Source organism: Lampetra planeri, chromosome 3 (genome assembly GCF_965212315.1).
Source record: "Lampetra planeri chromosome 3, kcLamPlan1.2.h2, whole genome shotgun sequence".
NCBI lineage: Eukaryota > Metazoa > Chordata > Hyperoartia > Petromyzontiformes > Petromyzontidae > Lampetra > Lampetra planeri.
The window spans coordinates 17,838,935-17,859,421 of record NC_136109.1 but is presented as its reverse complement, the minus strand read 5'-3'; the positions used below and the strand labels follow the sequence as shown (position 1 = coordinate 17,859,421).

Here is a 20,487-nt window from a genome sequence, read left to right as displayed (position 1 = left end):
AATAAAAAGCAAGGGACAAGTCCTTACTTACTAACCCAGCTCACGCTGGCAGGTGCGAGTTGGTGAAAGCTGGGGAGCGTAGATGTGGAACGCAGAGGTACAATCCAACAATAGGTTCTTGTTGCTGCACTGCACTGTGGATTGTCGACACGTGGCCCTGCTACCTGTAGCACCTGTTATGCACGGCGGTTATCCGTGTAAGCGCTGTTGGGGCTAAAACCTGCTTAGCTTCTGGGATCTGATGCGATCAGAGATTCTGAAATTATTTGGTCATTGGGAATAATTATAGTGAAGTGCTTGATCCAGCTAAGACTCTCTGAGTGGAAATTATTTTTCCGAGGATAGTTCGCTCATGACGTATACGTTGAATGTGTCTCTTAGAGTTAATGATTTACAATTTATACAAATTATACTCTGATGTAACTTGAGGCTGATATAATAAACAAAACGGGACAAATCAGATGCCCGGCGCAAATGAGACGGTTCCAACGAGTAAAATAAGATTTAAAAAAACAATGTATGTATGTTGAACTTCTTTCGCACCGTACATAGCCAACCGTGCTAATCCGAGGTGCGGGGGAAGGACAAGAAACTAAACACAAATAATGTAGCCGAATGGTGACAATTCATTAAATCTCTGGGAGTGGAGGGGTTAACCATCACATGCCTGTTGTCACTTGTGGTGGTGGGGCAAAGCCACCACCCTCCACCCCCCCTGGGGAGTGGTGGTGTAGCGGTTAGCACACTGCGCTAAAAACCCGGCAACCCGAAGTTCGATTGCCACTCTCGGTCGACACCAGTGACAAATATCTGCACCATGCTTGGGCTTCTCCTAGGTCGACTCGCCTGAAATAAGAACCTGGTGCAGTGTTTAAACATCACTACCGGGGAGACAAAGGCAGTCGGGCGTGGATGCTGGCCACCCATTCCCTCGTGTGCCATGCCGGCCCAACATAGGTGCTTGCCAACAGCACTTGCCCCGATAGTCTGTGAAAGGCCACACGGGGGATCTTTGTCTTTGGCTCTGCACAGCGCCAACCCAGGGACACAATAATATTCCTATCACATCATTCATCGTTGAGTGCATTCGATTAACAAAAAAAAATGCTCATACAAATTGACTTCTCTGGCCTGGCTCTGCTTGAGCGTGGAGCGTTGTGCTGTTCTGCAGAGATATGCTCGGCAATAACCGACGATCTAGAAATGAATTCGTGCGTGGAGCTTTGCCAAAAGGAAGGGAGGGAGATGTGGGAGGGGTTTGCGGTGGTGCGGTGGAGTGGGGTGAAGGCAGCGAGAGAGGAGAGGTGGGGGCTGGGTAGTGGCATCACCAACATTTCCATGGAGATGGAATGCTCTCCAGCGTATTGCTAACAGCTGTTTGTCCTCATAATGTCCTGCATTTTCTTTGCATATCATGTCCAACCATGGAAGCAAGTCCTAACGCCATTTGTTGGATAAGTCCAGCTCTATATTATACTCCCTAGTTTTTAACAAGAGGCAAAAGGTGTGTTCACAAACAGCAGTGTGGTGTGACTCCCATCATGCCTTGCTTAGATGTCACGTGACCAACACACTTAATGTGCCTTGTTACGACCACCAACACAAAGTAACTCCGAGTTGTTCTGGAGTTTGAAAAGGGATTATTTTATGTTGTTCATTTAAAATTAAATGTATATTTCTCCCTGAGCAAATGGAAATTGGGGCATTACTCTTTTTCATTGGCAGCTCTTAGGAAGTGAAGGAAATTCCACGTTTTTCTCACTTGGACCACTCTTTGCAGGATGACAGCTGTTGAATTTTGCACACTGAGAGTGGTATCTATTTTATCGACCTCGGTGGGACGAGAGGCTGAGTGAATCTTCCAAACCCAGTTTTTGAACTCGCAGCTAGTTAAGAATCAAGCGATCTAGTGGAGGGGGGAGGGAGTGAATATGGTGGTAATCACGTGTGTGCCTCTGAGTGACAGATGAAACGCAAAGACATAATAATAACCATCCGTCCTGAAGTATGCACGGGTAGGTAGGCATTTATGCCCCTTTAAAACCCTCATGCGTTTCTTTGTTTGTATGTACCGTGGCGCTGATGGGTTGTGCAATTTGCCCGTGGGCACTGACATGGCTCTCCGATGGGTTTTTGGGGGTTTATTTTTTATTACAGTATTCCCTCGTTATTCACTAGGGATACGTTCCGGAGATGCTCGTGAACATCAAATTTCGCGGTTAATGATATTGGCCTACGAATATCGTATGCGGAAGGTCTGCAGATGCTTCTAAAGCTTACAGAAGTTATCTCTCTCTGTCTCTCATCTCTTCATCTCATCACTTTATCTCATCGCTTTCTCGCATCATGTCGTCTCTCATCACTTAATCTCATCAGTCTCATTTTCTCTCTTGATGCAATTCGCGGACAGCCCAAATCGTGGATAGCAAGTTCGTTAATAACGAGGGAATACTGTACACTTGTTTACCCACGAAAGCTTCGCCGAGTCTCATGACTCTCTTTCACGAGGGTCCTGCTAAGCTTTCGCAGTAACGGGCGATGATTTCAAAGTATGATCCTCAGTTGAGTACGGTAATTTGCGGGCAATTTTTTTAGACTTGGACAATGACGTCGGCACACAATGGCCTACACTTGGGAACGACATCACACGATCTGTAACGTCCACTTTGAAGCAGACGGCACATGGTATTTTCATGGACAATACACCCACCCGGCTATGTCACTAGGTTGTGAGCCTTCGGTTGCAATCTCTGAGTAACGAAAACACGGAAATTTCCCAGGACTGCTATTTCAAAAAGAGGACGATACTGGGAAAACCAGGACCGGTTGCAACCTTAGTTGTATAGCTGTACTGTGTATCAGACTTCATGCCAAACAACGTACGGTACAAGGTGAAAACGCAGCCAAGAACTGTACATCACCAACCGCGTAAACCCAACGGTGCAAACGTGGCTGTACGCATTTGTCCCGTACATTTCTCCACGGCGCAGGGGTTCTGGTGGTGTTGTTGTTTTATTGGGCGCGCCTCCTGCAAGGAGGGAAGCTGCGGGGACTTGGAGAGCCACCAGTGAAGTGGAGGCTGAGAGCTGTCCTGTGTGGGCGATCGGGCGGGCGGGCGGGTGGCACACGACGAACACGAGACGTGGTTATGCTGCGAATCTCTCGGTGCCAAGCAGAGGGGCTCCGGCGCTGCCCTTGAGTTTGAGAGCAGCCACCGATAATACCACCACATGGATGTGTCCCTGGCATTTTATTCAAAAGTGGACTTGGACAACATAGCAACTGTTGAACTCGAATATGAATAACACCGATTATGTATTTGCTCAATCATTTCACTCCGGGCTGGTGGAGCTGGTAAAGTGAGCGGCTCACGGTCGGAAGGTTAGACGAGTTCAAAATCCAGTCGAGGGCTAGCGCGACCTTTCATTGTTTTTCGGTGAATAAAATGGATACCAGTGTGTGGAAAGTCAACAGTGGCTGCCTTTCATTGAAAAAGGCCCCCCTGCCCTTGAAATGTGGAATGGTGTACACATGAATGTTGAACTTCTTTCGCACCATACTTAGCCAACTGTGCTAATTATCACCACTGGCTCAGGACTGCCGATGGAAACGACGACGCTTCGTTTTTCCCTTGAGCGGGGCGGCACTTTGTGACTCACCGAAGCCTCGCTGAGTCTCAAGTCTTTTTCAAGAGGGCCCTGCTTAGAGTTGTTTGGCGAGTTCCTTATGGCTATTTCTGCATGTGGGAGGAAACTGGAGTGCCTCCAAACACTCCTGAATACGAGGGCAGAACACTAAAACACTCCACGCCAATATGTCAACAAGCTACTCGGTTTCCTGTTAATTACCGACACAACTGCTGCCCCATGGCAAAGTGGGTTTTTCTCTCACACACACGATCTCATCATAAAACGATCCACCATCCTCACCTCCAAGTTGCCGGATCATGTGCATGCGCAGTTATTTTCATGCAGTCGCTAGCGACCGGTCCGCTGCTAATTCCTCTCATTAGAGCCGAGAAATACGGTTCAACCTTCGGGATTGAGACCCAGAGCCCTCGGCTGTGTTGGTCTGGGAGGATCCGACGCCATTGTAGCATTCGGGTTCCCGAGACGCACACCTGTGCAACTTCACAAAATGTTCCTTCTGCAGGCTGGAAGCGCGGAATCGAGGTCCCGACGGACATCTACTTGGCGTACGTGGCGCAGGCAAGCTTCTACGCTCACTCCATATACGGCACGCTGTACATGGATGCGTGGCGCAAGGACTCGCCAGTAATGCTGCTGCACCACGTCATCACGCTCTCCCTGCTCATCTCCTCCTACGCCTTCCGGTCAGTCCCGCGCACGCGCTTTGCACGATGATCTTGGAGAGCAGTTGCGCGGATTGATCGAAGAAAATGTACACTAAATAAAATGATAAACGCCGCGAGGGTTTTTCACATTGGGCTTTTGTTTTGTTTTCGTCTTTAGCCCCCCGAATGTATTCCGATTGCGCTGTCATCGTTGTGTCGTGAGATGGAAGTTTCCGTTCGGAACTCTAGTGGTGCAAGTGCGCCAGTTGTGTGTGTGTAAAGAGAAAGGCCTCCGTTCAGTTCCCAGCTCATGGATAACATCAGTATTGTCTTAACCTGCCCTGTGCCTTCCCTAGGTTTACTTAGCCATAAAATCATAAGTGAACACCTTGTCTGAAATGGGAACAACATCAGCCGGAGAGGCAGAGTTGTACAGGCGTGGTGTTACCCACACCAGATGCTCATGCAATTTGCCTTAGTAGTAGGTTGCCCCCAATGGTCATGGCACTTATGCCAGTTGTACCACTACTACTTCTGTTGTGCTCGATCAGCAAATAGTCGTAGTTGCCTTCACCCCCGCCGCTCACTCGCAGCAATCCACGTCTCCGGAGCAGAGTGGCCGGTATTGATATGACACGGTCGGGTGTGACGCGTCCAGGTTTGACGTGGCTGGGTGTGATGCTGTGGGCTGTGACGCTGTGGGTGTGAAGCAGCGGAGTGTGACACGGTCCGGTGTGACGAGGCTGGGTGTGACATGGCACGGTGTGATGATGCCAACCGACTTGACCCTTCCTCGATCGACAATCGGTCTCACTCCACGAGTCGATAGTCTCAGCCCGACCACCAATGAATTTGGCAAAATTGTCGGTGACGCGTAAGGCGGCATGAGCCAGGGGCGTCCTCTGGCATGTGTCTGACGTGGCCGAACGGCGATAATCACCTCTCGCCGATCACGGGGACAGATTTTTGTTCCAATGGTTATCTCGGGCCAAATGGGAGATGGTCGTCTCTGGCTTTGTGTGCGTGCGCGGTCGTCTGCAGCTACCACAACGTGGGCATGCTGGCCCTCTTCCTGCACGACGTGACCGACATTCAGCTGGAGTTCACCAAGCTCAACGTCTATCTCAAGACTCGCAACAACACCTACCACAGGCTCAACAACATCCTCTCCAACATCGGCTGCATCACCTTCGCCGTGTCCTGGTCAGATGCTCGATGTCAACCACAGCGGCCGCCGCATTCACGACTGTCGCTCATGACCCGCTGCTGTTTTTGCAATGTGTTTAGTTTGTTGTCCTTCTCCTGTACATCCGATTAGCACGGTTGGTGCGGAAGAAGTTCAACATACATACATACATTGGCGACTATGATTTGACAACTACGAATTTGCGAGTATAATGTATCCCTTTATGTGTACGGTTATTAACGATTGGTGCGATTTGTTTCGATATGTATATTTCTTCAAGTTTACGTATGATTGTTTAATTAATCTATCTATATGTAACTTCCTCTGTGATTTTCCACCATTGCTGACCCAGCATGGTCTGGGATACCTGTGAAACGGAGCTTCATAGCTCATTGGGTTCTTCCAGCTGAATTCAAATGTCTATAGAAGGTCCATGACGCCTTTATTTGTGGCCTATCCTGCACTACAATTTCAGAGGCACACACTCTCAGCACTATTTAAATCACTATCTTGTTTTTGTTGGTTTTCAATATAAAAGAAAAGCTAAATGTCTCTCAGCTCGAACAACGGTTGGGCAATGCTCATCTTCTTTGGCGGTCATGACTCTGTGGTGAATATTCCACATTCCTCTGACAAGGGGCTGGTCTATCCATAGGCATTGTTTCAAAATAGCGTTTGTCTCATAATCGGAAGGTTTTTGTAATCAGAAGGTTGTGAGTTCAAATTCCAGGCGGGACCAACTTCGCCCATTATCCCTCCAGGGTCAATAAATGAGTGCGGAGGCTTTCATCCAACAGTCGTATAACAAAGTGCTGAACGGTACTTACTATATAGATTGGTGAATAATAGCATATTTTAATCTTAATTGCATCACAATTATGGTATCATTTATGTCACGAGGCAGAGTTAACCTCCTTCCGGAACTCATTCAGTCATAATAATGCCACATGATCTCACCGAATATGACCTTGGAAGATGCCACTGACAACTGCCCATACTTCTGTGGTCACCTCAGTATGCCTACCTTGTTTAACATGAGATGGCTTTCCTTCCTGGTGATGACACGGAGTGGTTTTGCCGCATGTCATGAATCCAATGTTCTTTATAAATTGCAGCCCATGGAGTTGAGCTCGGCTGGGCCAAACTAATAGAAGAAACCCCACCCCAACTTTATTTGATTTTCATTTTCTGTCTTGATGGATGTTCAGGCAGGATACCTCGAACTGCCTGCACTTGATATATGGGTTTAGTAACACATTTGCTGCCTGGATTCGAATCTGTAAAATCAGTGAAGCCAACTCGGTAGTTTTGACATGGTCATTTTGAATTTCTTGAGCCACTCGTAGCCTTAAAATTCTAATACAGTAAAACCTTGGATTGCGAGTAACTTGGTCTGCTTGTGTTTTGCAAGACGAGAATTTTTTTTAAATCAATATCACTTTGATAAACGAGCGAGGTCTTGCAATACGAGTAGTACGTGTATACGCTTTGTCTGCAGAGCGTCACGTGATCACAACTGATATACGAGTGCTTTGGATTACAAACACGTTTCCGGAACGAATTATGCTCGCAATCCAAGGTTTTACTGTATCGTGTGCATCAATGCTAAAAGCAAACACCACCAATATTGGCATAAACATTGCATTTGTTCAAGGTCTCTTTAGCTCTGTTTTCACTCCACATATTTAGCCCCGTGTCATTCCACTCAGTTGCAATGCAACTTGGTTGTTCACAGATATAATCCAAAGGAAGCTATTCTTTGACAAAGTGGCAGGGAGGTTTATGTGAACTCGTGGACACGTTCATTAAAAAACATTACTCTCCCTGTTGGCCAATGTTCCTGTTCCAAACTCTATCCTCTCGTGAAAACAACAGTGGAAATTGACATAGAGCCCGTGTTTTGCTATATTGCTAGGCATTGTGTACGTGTGTGTGTGTTTAAGAGGTTGCTAAGCCCATAATGAAGGCTATGGTGGGTGAATCACACACGATTGTGAAACTCACAAATCCATTCGGCTGTGGGGTGGGCAGGATATGGAAGTACAGCGAGTCCATAGAATCAATTTTTACGTGTGGGATTTATCCGAGTATGAGTACGATGCTTCCTGCCCACGTGCCAGAGGCTCATTCATGAACTTCAATCAATCAATGTTTATTTTTCGATTTAAAGCTTTCGTGACTGCAGGGATTCATCTTCTTGGTTCTTTCGGGAAAGTCACGTAGAATGGAAATAATAAAATAATAAAATAAAACATAATAAAATAATTTTCACGACGTTTCGGCCACAACGCAAGCAGCCGTCCTCAGGTGAAGACCAGGTCTGTCGGGGAGACAGCGTCATTCATTCAGATGCTGTCTCCCCGACAGACCTGGTCTTCACCTGAGGACGGCTGCTTGCGTTGTGGCCGAAACGTCGTGAGAATTATTTTATTATGTTTTACTTTATTATTTTATTATTTCCATTCTACGTGACTTTACCGAAAGAACCAAGAAGACAATGTTTATTTGTTACACATGTAAGTCCCATCCAGCCAGTTACCCAGCTAGTTTGCAAGGGAGATCTGTGGTGCATTAACGTAGGACCCTCTCAACGAGAGTGTTGAAACTCAGCGAGGCTTTTTTAGATACACAAAGAGCATCAATATTGTAACAAGTGATTGTCCCGTGGAGATACTGCCCCCCCCGCCCCCTCCATAGGAATGTGGAATTTACATGACCGATTCAGGGGCTGCCAACAAATACAATTACTTCCTCATTGGTCGTTGGAGCAGGCTTATATATTTTTCTTTAACACTGAAAAACAAAAGCGAAAGTCATTTCTCTTTTGTGCACAAAAGAGGTTGGAGGCTTCATATTTTGCTTATTTAAACTGTGTTCAAAATTGTACACGGAAACTCATGAATAAACGGGCGCGTGCGCATGCAGACAGACGCTCGGAAACACAAAGACAATGCTGCTGCCAATTCGCTGCCAGAGAGATAAAAAAAAATGTCCCTGGCACTCTCCCAAGGTGAACAAACGTGCTCAGATGCACAAATATGAATGCGGCTGCTTATTTACCCGAAGCCCACACTGGTTTCTTTGGTATTTGTTCATTCCGTCAAGCCGCATGCTTGCAGTAAACTAACCTCGAGCAACCTTCGGCTACAGATGGGCGAGCAGATTGCACCATATTTAATGTCGAAATCGGCTGCTGTAACTTTTCCAAGGTAGGGGGGTTGATTGCACATTGGTCGTGGGTGTTGCGACAGAGGGAAGGAAATGATAACGAGGTGAGGTGAAATGAACCACATCGGGAGCGGTGGATTTCATCTTGATCCTTATCAATGTTTGTCGCACAGCCAAATTAAAGGCAATGGGTGGGATGTTATTAATGTTTGCGTTTGTCCTGTGCAAGGATCAGACCCAGCCATGGCTCATGAGAGTGGCTTGGCACATCCACTTTTAAAATCTAACTGTCACTGTTAGCCTTTTTCCTTCACAAGGCAGCGTCGGTGATGATGCTTGATCTGTGCCTGGACACACCACAGGCCATGCAGATGCAGAACTTTCACTGCCTCAAACCTGCAGTGATCAGGATTATCTTTGCCTCTGGCGGTGTATCATGCCTTTGTTTATGTCCCCGTCCAGACCTTCCGTGTTGGTGTTCCAGCCCTCCCTGTATGTCTGTCTCTTTATTTGTTCTGCTGTGTCGTTGTCTTTTGGCTTCCTTGTCTCTCTCTCTCTCTATATCTTATCTGTCTTTCCACCTGCCTCCTGTCTGTGTCTCTCAACGTCTATGTATCTCTGTCTGATTATTTGTATCTATTTTTCCAAACAACTTTCTCCCAATATCCCACTTTCCCCCTCTCTCTCTCTGTTGTGTATCTATGCCTGCCTGAGTATAGATCACCTGAAGTATCTCTTGGTGTCTCAGTTTCTATCGCTCTGTGTGTCCACGTGCCTGTCTCCCTGTATATATGTTTATATGTGCACTGTCTTCTTATTCTCTGTCTGTCTATATCTCTATGCTCATCTCCTTTTCCCCATCTTTCTCTCGGCATCGCTGTATCTCTACATACTGTATCCCTGTCTGCCTGACAGTTTTCCACCTCTCTAAACGAAACTATGCTTATCACGTGGAAATGTATCGCGGCCAAATACTCTAAACACATGTTGATTATAAATGTGGGGGGAGAAACCGGAGGAGCTGGAGAAAAATCCATGAAACCACGGGGAGAACATGCAAACTCCAAATATATAGACATCAGGGTCAAAATCGAACCCACGACCTCCTGTATACCAGGCGAGGTGCTTAACATCTCGCCACCGTGGCCCCCCTGTCTACATCTGTGTGCCTGTTTGTCTACCCGTTTGTCCGCCTCTTTGAATATTAATTCTAGATTTGAAGCTTTCGTGACTGCAAGGCATCATATTCTTAGGTTTTTTCGGTAAAGTCACGTAGGTAAAACATCAAAATTAATGAAAATAAAATATTTGATTTTATTTTATTTTATTTTCATTAATTTTGATGTTTTACCCACGTGACTCTTTGAATATGTCATGCTCTAGCATTGCCCCCCGTCTTACATGCTGTCCGTGTGCCGCCTGCGTTGTGTGTGTGTGTGTGTCTGCCCGCCTGTGCCCCGTGCTCCGGTTCTTCATGCCAGGTTCGTGTTCCGGCTCTACTGGTTCCCGCTGAAGGTGCTGTACGCCACCTGCGTCTCCAGCATGCAGACCGTGCCCGACATCCCCTTCTACTTCTTCTTTAACTGCCTCCTCTTCACCATCGCTCTCATGAATCTCTACTGGTTCTCGGTGAGCGCTTCCTTCCCAGCTATGCAACATGTGGCTACTCTGTACGTGAGCAGTAGGGATGCGGTCCCGATTTACAGGTTGATCTGACGAAATAAATCAAACCAGAACATCCGCCATAAAAGTTATTCAATTTCGGAATGTCCGGATAAGGCATGATTTGGGATTTAATCTGAAAAAGATGTAAGTGACATCACTTCCATGGCATTACTGCATTGCTTTTCAACGCAAAAATTGATATAACGTCATGTCACCGTTGCTTAAAGTGTTAACATACAAAAGTGTGTATATTAAAAACGATTGTTTCACTGATGCAACTTTATGGTGAATAATAATATGCAATGATTGACATATAACTTTATTAAATGGGTTACAATTTGTACATAAACAATACATGTAATTCAAATGTAATGCATTTAAATATGGAAATTGAACATAAAATCTGAATTTGGGCCTAAATATCTGATGGTACAACATCTTAATTTTTTATGCGAAAACTCATTTCCTATTATGTATGTCGGAGAACTCCTCTAAACCTGCTCCCCCAATTTCAGTGAATGAGGTGTGAATCGAAAGCTTGTAATACGCAGTTTTTGCTAAATTAGAACTGATCATCATCAGCCATGGTTTATCCACTGTGGGATAAAAGCTTCCCCAAGACAACCACATTTATGATGGTTATCAATCATTATCATGGTTATTAATGATTGTGATTATAATAAGGCTTTATTAGTTTTAAATGGAGAAAAAAACCCTAATTGATTCTCAAGACTATTTCAATGTGGTCCTGCATTTGGGTAATTAGTGGTTGGCATATGGCAGGAAACTGGAGAAACTCACGAATATGAAAGCTGATACTCAACACTACTATCACGTAAATAATTATGCATGCATTCATCAACGAGTGGAGGCATATATTAATGAACATTTTTAAGTCACATTTGTTAAGCTTTTGTTACAGTACAGATGTCGCAAGTATTTGTTTTTATATTTATTTAATTACAGGCTATAATTACAGTTCGCTGAAAAAGATATATTGTTTGTTGAAAAGTGGTTGTCCTATGGATATACTGGCACCCACCATAGTAATGTGGAATTCCCACCACTGGTCCAGGGTCCTGGGCAGAGGTGATCACAAGCACATGCCCAATTCACCAGGGAGAATGGAGAGTGGGTGGAACATTCGAGTACCTCTGGATAAATTGGTAGAAATACAAATTCAGCTAAAATGCCTTCCGCTGGAAGGCGTTAAACCCAGCGTGAAGAAACCCTTGGAGTGCTGTGGCAAACGGCCACGATGACAGAAGCAGCTGCTGTTTGTTGTGATAACAAGAACTTTCTTCAATAGTTTTTTATTTATTTATAAACAGGCTGAAGCCCTGTGGTATACGTTGTTTCCTTTAAAGGGAGATTATAACTCAGGATCTTCTGACTTCTTTGCAAACAACGTTTTTGCAACAATTCCATTTGGTGTTTTAAGTGTTTGTTTTAAACGTTCGATCCTAGAGCGAATTCGAGACAAGTGGAGGCATCTCTGTGTTCAAACGAGCATCGGGGGCGGTGGTCATTTCTGTTAAAAGTCCCAAGCCAGCAGTGGAAATTTCTCTTTCTCATCGTCCGACACCCAACACATATGATGACCAATGTTGATTTATATCAGAATCGCAGACTTTTCACTGCACGGGGATGAATCGTGGGCCGAGCCGTATCCCAATTTGAACTCGCAGCCTTCCAAATGTGAGTCGGGCACTCCAGCCGCTATGCCAAGATATGCGATGTATTTGAACGCAATTCCATTAACACCGCCGCACAGCGTCTGTTATAGCGAGCGCTGCGCAGTGCTCTCAGCTGTGCCCAGTTGGCAACTTGGAAAGGCTGTGAACAATGACGAAGCACAGCGGCCCACATTCACACTAAATCGTCCATTGGTAAACACCAGAAACAAAGCGTCACATGGGAATGCACGGCGGCAGAGAGGATCTGCCGGGCACCTGCGCGTGTGAAACGTATTGCGATGGCCACGCGAATGTGCCGTCACTGCCTTCGGCATTGCCACTGAGCTGCAGTGACTCTAGTGCACTCGACCCGCTTACCAGTGCACTTTGGCCGGACTGCAACATGTACATGTCAGTCGACTGCTGGACGAAGGCCTCCTAATTGCCGTGTGGTTTGTTTTGTACAAACTTTACCGTGCTGGTAGTCGGTGCAGGATGGTGAAGGCGGGGGGAGTATAGATGTGGGAGCATTGCCCCCTTCTGCCCATTAGGTATCCCTGCAGCCTATAACAGCATGCATGGCAGTCGTCCATTTGAGCGCTATCCAGGCCCAAGCCTGCTTAGCTTCCAAGGTCTGATGAGATGTGAATTGGTTGTATTCTATGGCGCATTGGGATCTACAGATGAAATGCGCCCTACCAATGTAAATTATTATTATATTATCACCGTGTGATGCACTCCTGCACAAATAGGGTTCTAAGGGAATTACAGTAATACCCCGATTTACGTCTCCCCTTTTTAGATCGTTTTGCAAATACGTCGTCACTTTCTTCACACCGCGACCTGATTAGCGTCGCCTCAACCCCCCACACTCATGTCGCCGACAGCATCGTCCGTCCTTTCTCGTATCCGTCGCCTCGGCCTTCGCCTCCACCTTACCCTGTCAATCACTTTGATTGACGTCGTTTCGATATTTGCCGTCGCGCCTTTCAGGAGCGCATCCCCGACGTAAACCAGGATATTTCTGTACCAAGATTGGGTACAAATAATAATCGTACGTGAAGCTCGCCTCTAGCATGCCCTCCAGTGGGACACTTGGGCAACTGTTGTTTCAGTTTGGACAAGTGTCCTACTTATTTTAATGTAGTCTTTTTTTATTATTCCCACTATTTCTCTATTTGGTATCAAGAATGTATTATTCTGCTGTCCATTTAGGTGGCACCGTTGCTTAGAGCCCTACTCGCAGTCTGAAGGTTTGTGAGTTACAATCGCTGTCGGGGAATGCACTCAGGTTGTCGACATCGGATGGTCATTGTAGGCCATGACTGGTCCTAGCCATGGCAATGTAGAATCCAGTGGCTTGTGGCCACCAACATACATCAGCACTGCCTCACGTTCATATCAACAGGGAAATGCATCGACCTGACTTGACACTCAACATCTTTTAAGTTCAGTTTAACACGTAGGCTTTCGTGACCAATATCATCCGTAATAGAGTTTTTTTTGGGTTAGATCGCGTAAATATATAAATGTGTCAATCTTAATTTTGGAGCTTTCATGACTGCAGGAATTATTTTTTGGTTCTTTTCGGTTAAGTCACGTCTAAAAATAAAATAATAAATTAAAATAACATATTACGACGTTTCGATTGCAACACAAGCAATCATCATCAGGTATAAAAGAAATAGCAACAAAAATCTAACTAGAAAACTATAGACAGACATACAAGCAGACAGACATCACAACGGCACACAGAGAGAGGACACAAATCGGCACAAAGAGAGGGGTCGTTTCTGTGACGGTCCCTTAAATATAGAGAGGGGGGGGGGGCGGGGACGGAGAGAGGGAGGGGGAAGAGAGAATTAGCATATCAATGAGTGTACGGAAACGTACTGCTGTTGCAAGTAAGATGACAATGTGGAACGGGCACGCAAAATTGAAAACGGGCACGCAAAATTGAAAATTAGGAGACAGGCACACGAAAATTAAATAACCTAGCAAAATATCGAAATGTGATGTAATACAACACAGAGAGTCGGTTAACACACAATTAACGCATAGCCTGGTTGATTACGTGTTTCAAAATTTGCTAAGTTAGAATTTTAAGTGTGAAAATTCCAAAGAGAGGACACAGGCAGAGAGAACAAATAGCCAGAAAGAAAAAGGATAAGCATAAAACTTCCCCGTAGAAGTGGTTCAATCTTAATTTTGGAGCTTTCATGACTGCCGTTGTGATGTCTGTCTGCTTGTATGTCTGTCTATAGTTTTCTAGTTAGATTTTTGTTGCTATTTCTTTTATACCTGATGATGATTGCTTGTGTTGCAATCGAAACGTCGTAATATGTTATTTTAATTTATTATTTTATTTTTAGACGTGACTTAACCGAAAAGAACCAAAGAATAATTCCTGCAGTCATGAAAGCTCCAAAATTAAGATTGAACCACTTCTACGGGGAAGTTTTATGCTTATCCTTTTTCTTTCTGGCTATTTGTTCTCTCTGCCTGTGTCCTCTCTTTGGAATTTTCACACTTAAAATTCTAACTTAGCAAATTTTGAAACACGTAATCAACCAGGCTATGCGTTAATTGTGTGTTAACCGACTCTCTGTGTTGTATTACATCACATTTCGATATTTTGCTAGGTTATTTAATTTTCGTGTGCCTGTCTCCTAATTTTCAATTTTGCGTGCCCGTTTTCAATTTTGCGTGCCCGTTCCACATTGTCATCTTACTTGCAACAGCAGTACGTTGCCGTACACTCATTGATATGCTAATCCTCTCTGCCCCCTCCCTCTCTCCGTCCCCGCCCCCCCTCTCTATATTTAAGGGACCGTCACAGAAACGACCCCTCTCTTTGTGCCGATTTGTGTCCTCTCTCTGTGTGCCGTTGTGATGTCTGTCTGCTTGTATGTCTGTCTATAGTTTTCTAGTTAGATTTTTGTTGCTATTTCTTTTATACCTGATGATGATTGCTTGTGTTGCAATCGAAACGTCGTAATATGTTATTTTAATTTATTATTTTATTTTTAGACGTGACTTAACCGAAAAGAACCAAAGAATATAAATGTGTCGTTAACACCCGCCACCACCCGACACAGCCAACTAGTAAGGGTTGTCACGTAAACAGACCGTGGCCAATTCGTCACTGGTACAGCACACCGGTGTGTTGGAGAGCCAAGCCACAACATTTACAAACTGAGTACGACGTTTCGCCAGTAATTACAACCAGCTTCATCAGGCGACAGCCAGATTAGTGGAGAAGTCTTACTCTTTCGTTCCTTATATAGAGGCGTAGATGTGGTGTAACCACGATTCTGCGCTCTTGCGCAAAGTGGGGGGGGGGGGAGGAGGGGGATCAATGAGCCAACGTACATTATGCATGTTCTCTTTTCTCAACTCTTTCCTTGCCCTGTACCTCCCTCCCCTCCTCTTTACTGTTACCCAACCCTCTCTTCCCTGCATCCCCTCTCTCTGTCGCCAATGTCCAGCTCATCCTGATGTTTGTGATGAAAGTGGTGACCGGGCGGATCACTGAGGTGGACGACGTGCGCGAGTACGATATCGAGTTGAAGAAGGCCGAGATGAGACCTGCAGGCGGTGACGCATCCAACAAGAATCACTACGTCAAAGGGTGAGTCACCGCCGAGATATCCACCACAGACAAAGATTCCCTCGTGTAGCCTTAACAGACTAGTTGGGGCAAGTGCTCTTTGGTTCTTTCGGTAAAGTCACGTATAAAGATAAAATAATAAATTAAATAACCGCATACTATTTTATCTTTATACGGAACTTTACCGAAAGAACCAAAGAGTGATTCCTGCAGTCACGAAAGCTCCAAATTTAAGATCGGGGCAAGCGCTGTTAGTGACCACCTAATGAAGGCCGGCACGGCGCACGAGGGCGGTGGGTGGCCAGCAGCACGCCCGGCCGCCTTTGTCTCCCTCGTGGCCATGTTTTACACATTGCACCAGGTACTCATTCCAGGCTGAGTCCACCTAGGGGAGGCCCAGGACTGGTTCAAATAATCAGCACTGGTGTTGGCCGTGAGTGGGAATTGAACTCGGGTCGCTGGGTTCGTAGTGCAGCGCGCTAACTCCTACACTACTGCTCCCCACGAGATAACCACCATCACCACCACCACCAACAAGGGAAACAACAAAACATTCCTGATGGAAAAAAAACCCAATCATTTACAGCCCTGAGTCAAGTCATTGCAGGATGAAGGGCACACCCTATACTCTGTCAGTCACGGGGGGGGGGGCTGTTTTGACCAAACTTTACCGTACTGGTCAGAGCATGTTGGTGAAGAGGCTGTGGGGTTTCAGGACTGGCTTATTTATTAACAGTGACGTGAGTCATGACTCGCATCCCATGGCGCACAGGTGCATAGGACATTGCACGAGCCACTGCACCAGCCCTTGATGCCTATGTGCACTTTTTTATATATACAGTAAAACCTTGGATTGCGAGTAACTTGGTCTGCGAGTGTTTTGCAAGACGAGCACATTTTTTAAATAAATATTAATTTGATGAACGAGCGAGGTCTTGCAATACGAGCAGTACGTGTTTACGCTTTGTCTGCAGAGCGTCACGTGATCACAACTGATATACGAGTGCTTTGATATACGAGTGCTTTGGATTACAAACACGTTTCCGGAACGAATTATGCTCGCAATCCAAGGTTTTACTGTACAGAATAATCACTGGTTTATTAAGAAATGAAAATAAATAAGCCATTGCTATCTTTTACAGTCCTGCAGTCCAACAACTCGAAAGAAGTTCAAAATGCATTCATACACAAGCTCCATCTCCTAAGTGGATGTATGTTGTCCTTTGGCTTGAAGTCATAGAAGCGTGGAATTTCCACCACTGGCTAATGCTCATTTAGTGAGCAGAGGGGCTCTTTATAATGTATTTGCATGTATATTATACTTAATACTACTCTAATTAGATAATATTGAACATATTTAAAAGGCGGTGAGTATATTGAAAAATAAATTCCTGGAATGTTTTTACATCCATTTCTCGGAGCAGATTGAGTTATGAAATAAAATGACATCTGCTCTGCATCTCCACATCGAAATAAAACATTACTTTAGTTGATCTGCTGACTGGTATTTTAGACTTAAATCCATGTATTGAAATATATTATAAAGGGTAACAGATGTGGAGCAATGGTGCAGCAGTTTAACACGCTGCACTTTGAACATGGTAATCTGGGTTCGATTCCCTGCCACAGCTAGCATAAGTGGCATGTGGTATCTAAACCAGTCCTGGGCCCCCCTATACCAACAGGCATTAACTGGTACGAAGCAGTACAGTCAAACAGTCGCCATTGACTGACACAGAATGGGAAGGCCTTCATCCAGCAGTGGATAAACAAAGGCTTGAAGATGAAAGCAGACTAATATTATTATTATTTGTTTTTATTTCCAATTTATAAAATGTATTTTTTTATTTTATTTGTATTACTTTAATGGGAAAGTTAGTTTATTATTTTATATATATATATTTTAGATGCTTTGGCAGTGGTGCATAAGCACAATTAACAACAACACTCAATGCACTTAGGCCAAAGATTCTCCCTTAAAATATATACATAATCATCGACGTTCAGGATGTGCTATAAATAAGGGTCATTGCCCGAAGCGTTGCCGATTAAACATCTCTCTTTTTAAAGCAGCGTTATTGGCGAGTGTGTTGAGTTTCATATCAAAGTTCAGCCCCATTGCATACGCCTCAGTTTATGAGGATTTAAAATTCAAAAAATGTGTCTGTAACAGTTGAATGCAATCCCAAACCAACTCTCAGCCTTGTGAAGAAAGTGGATGTATGTTGAACTTCTTTCGAACCGTATGTAGCCAACCGTGCTTATTGGAGGTGCGGGGGCCGTTACTGTGTTTGTTTGGCCTTGGTAGGGTGGGATCGTATTATCTTCACATTTCGCCTTTAGGACACTTTCTACGGATATAACGATAATATGATAAAAATGGTAATATAAATTCCTGGCCATGCACATCAGTGACAGGTCAACATACATCACGTTGGCATTTGGAGTGTCTTAATAGGTATGCAATGATACGTGATGTGTCGATTCAGAATTTTTCTTATGTTCGTGATACATGCATCGAATCATGTGGACAAGAATACATTATTTTTAATTTCGCATGCAGTATATTGTAATTGTGTCATCAGCATTCTGAACAATATCTCATTGCAGGCAATATACACTGATTTAACAATTTTTATTCGAGACAGTTTTACATTGCTTTTGATGGTTATTACCATAATTAATAAGTGATCAAGTTCAAAGAAAATTATAATGACGTGTACAAAACTGCATGCATAGAATTACACTGAAAGACAGAGTATCATATGGATCAGACGTCATATTGACTGTTACAAAACGTGTGGGCTTGTGCAAAACACATCGCTTGAAAGGATTATGGCCGGTGCTTGAGACAAATGAGAGAATGGCAGACAAAGTAGTAACACGACTGATGGTATGTCCGCCACATTGATGGAGCGATGGATCCACTCGTGTGCACGATTTGGATGGATTGTTGTGTCTCTTGACCGTGATGAACCACTTGGGGAGGCCTTCATTGCTATCTCTGCTCAAATGACTGATCGAGTGGTGCTCATCTCCTTTGAAAGCCCTGATCCACTGGTATAAAGTCGACATTCCCACGGCAGGGATTCGTCTGACTGTATTACAAAAACTGTTGCCTTCGCGCAAATGAGTCTTCCTATTTGATACTGGTAGGAACCTCCTGGTTCCACCAGCCCACAGGGGATTATTGTGTCCGTCCGTCGTGGATCCAAAAATGGGAGGAGTCGGGCTGGGTGGAGATGGGAGGGTGGGTAGGGGCTGGGTGGGGAGGGTGGGGAGGGGCTGGGTGGGGAGGGAGGGGCTGGGTGGGGGGTGGGAGGGGTGGGGCTGGTCACCCCGTGGTGCCCTTATAAAACTCAACGTTTAACCTACTCATGCCGGCTTGTGCCCGCTCTCACAGTCGGGCATATTTGCGGAATACACCACGCCGCCGTTGACCCTGGTCATTGACGGAGCAACCCAACGTTCCTAACCAGCTCCCTCCGCAGGAATGTGTTTGACCTTGGATGAATGATGGACTGAGTCTAACTTTAACTCGGCTTTCTAATACTGCAACACTATCCCTTTGTTAGATCGTGCAAGCCTTAATAGATGCTTACTCACATGAAGTTGCCTGAACAATCACTGAACATAAATGTTCGACCTGTTTGTGCTTTGCCTTTTCCAATTCAGGAAAGTCGCACAGATGAACGGGTTGGTGAAGGACAAGCGACAGTGATGGACGAACAGTGTGTCCACCGTCATCGCAAGGGTGGCTCCTGTCTCCTGCTCGAGCTTATTATTTTTGACAAATTATCTTGCATCGGTCAGGCTCGTCGCAGCTCCGCGTGACTGCTGCGAGCGAGCCTTGCTGAGTGGCGGTTGTTAATTTCCACGCGTGTTCCAGTGTCGGGCGAGTTGTGTTTAAGGAAAGTTGCTCAAACGTTTTAAAGAGACGGACAACAAAAATTCAAAAGACTAAACAAACAAAGCTAACGAATACAATTTTAGATATGCATTGGTTGTATGTAATTGTGTTTTTTTTACACTTTCATGTGGCATGAGCCTAATTTGGTTAGATGGTGGTATGGTCATTTTTTAAAATCAGTTATGCTTCATATTAAGCCCAGTGCTTGTACTTACCTCATGTTGTATTTTTTTTGTCATACAACTCCTCCTTTCAGACCATTCGGTGTTGCTTTTAAACGTCTTACTAAATCTCTACGATGAAATTCAAAATCTTGTGATCGATATATGGCGATTATGCAATAGTTATGGGGAACATGTCAACCACTGCCATTCATTCCTAATTTTTCACTCTTAGTTAACATTTTATCTTCAGAAAAAAAAAGAATCAGCCATATGATAATACGTTCTTAATCTTATAATTGTTTTAGACTCACTTAATCGAGTTGTGTGTTGCTGGCGTTTTCGAATTGAGAGTGTAATTTGGAAGTCACATGTGTGCATCTTGCAAGAAGCAACACAAAATCTTAAACACAGGGCATTAAGGGGCACAAAGTTTGCTATCTCATAACACGATGCGATTACAGATATTAAAATTTTTTAGACACAACGTTTTATTTCAGTCCTGCCAACTGGGTTTGACACAATGCCCAGGCCTTATTAGATTATGGTGGAGCCTCTTTGAGCCTATGCTGTGGCAATTGGCACATGCACTGTGTGAGCACAAACCAGCGCAAATGACCTCACCGAACGTTGAGGTGCACTCGGGGTTGTGAAGCCGATGGGTGGTTCAGGGAGCTAAAGCCCAGGGTTACAGCACTGAGCCACCGCCGTCGAGAACTTGAGTTCGAATTAAAATCGGCCACTTGTGATTAAATCAGGTCCCCCAAGTGTAGCAAGTTTTGTGATCTTAGCCTGGTCACCAAGGACTGTATAAAAA

The 20,487-nt window shown here is 44.8% G+C and overlaps 1 protein-coding gene across 1 annotated transcript in view; it reads left to right on the top strand.

Annotated features, from left to right (window-relative positions):
- The window catches only part of LOC144739339 (ceramide synthase 1-like), a 58,743-nt gene extending 38,930 nt beyond the window's left edge, over window positions 1-19,813 (top strand). Inside the window, exons 3-7 of the mRNA XM_078622307.1 lie at window positions 4,153-4,333; window positions 5,336-5,497; window positions 10,130-10,277; window positions 15,478-15,620; window positions 19,275-19,813. Of these exons, the coding sequence (XP_078478433.1) occupies window positions 4,153-4,333; window positions 5,336-5,497; window positions 10,130-10,277; window positions 15,478-15,620; window positions 19,275-19,320 (680 nt within the window). The 3' untranslated portion in view covers window positions 19,321-19,813. The remainder of the gene's footprint in view (window positions 1-4,152; window positions 4,334-5,335; window positions 5,498-10,129; window positions 10,278-15,477; window positions 15,621-19,274) is intronic.
- The last annotated feature ends 674 nt before the right edge of the window (window positions 19,814-20,487 follow it).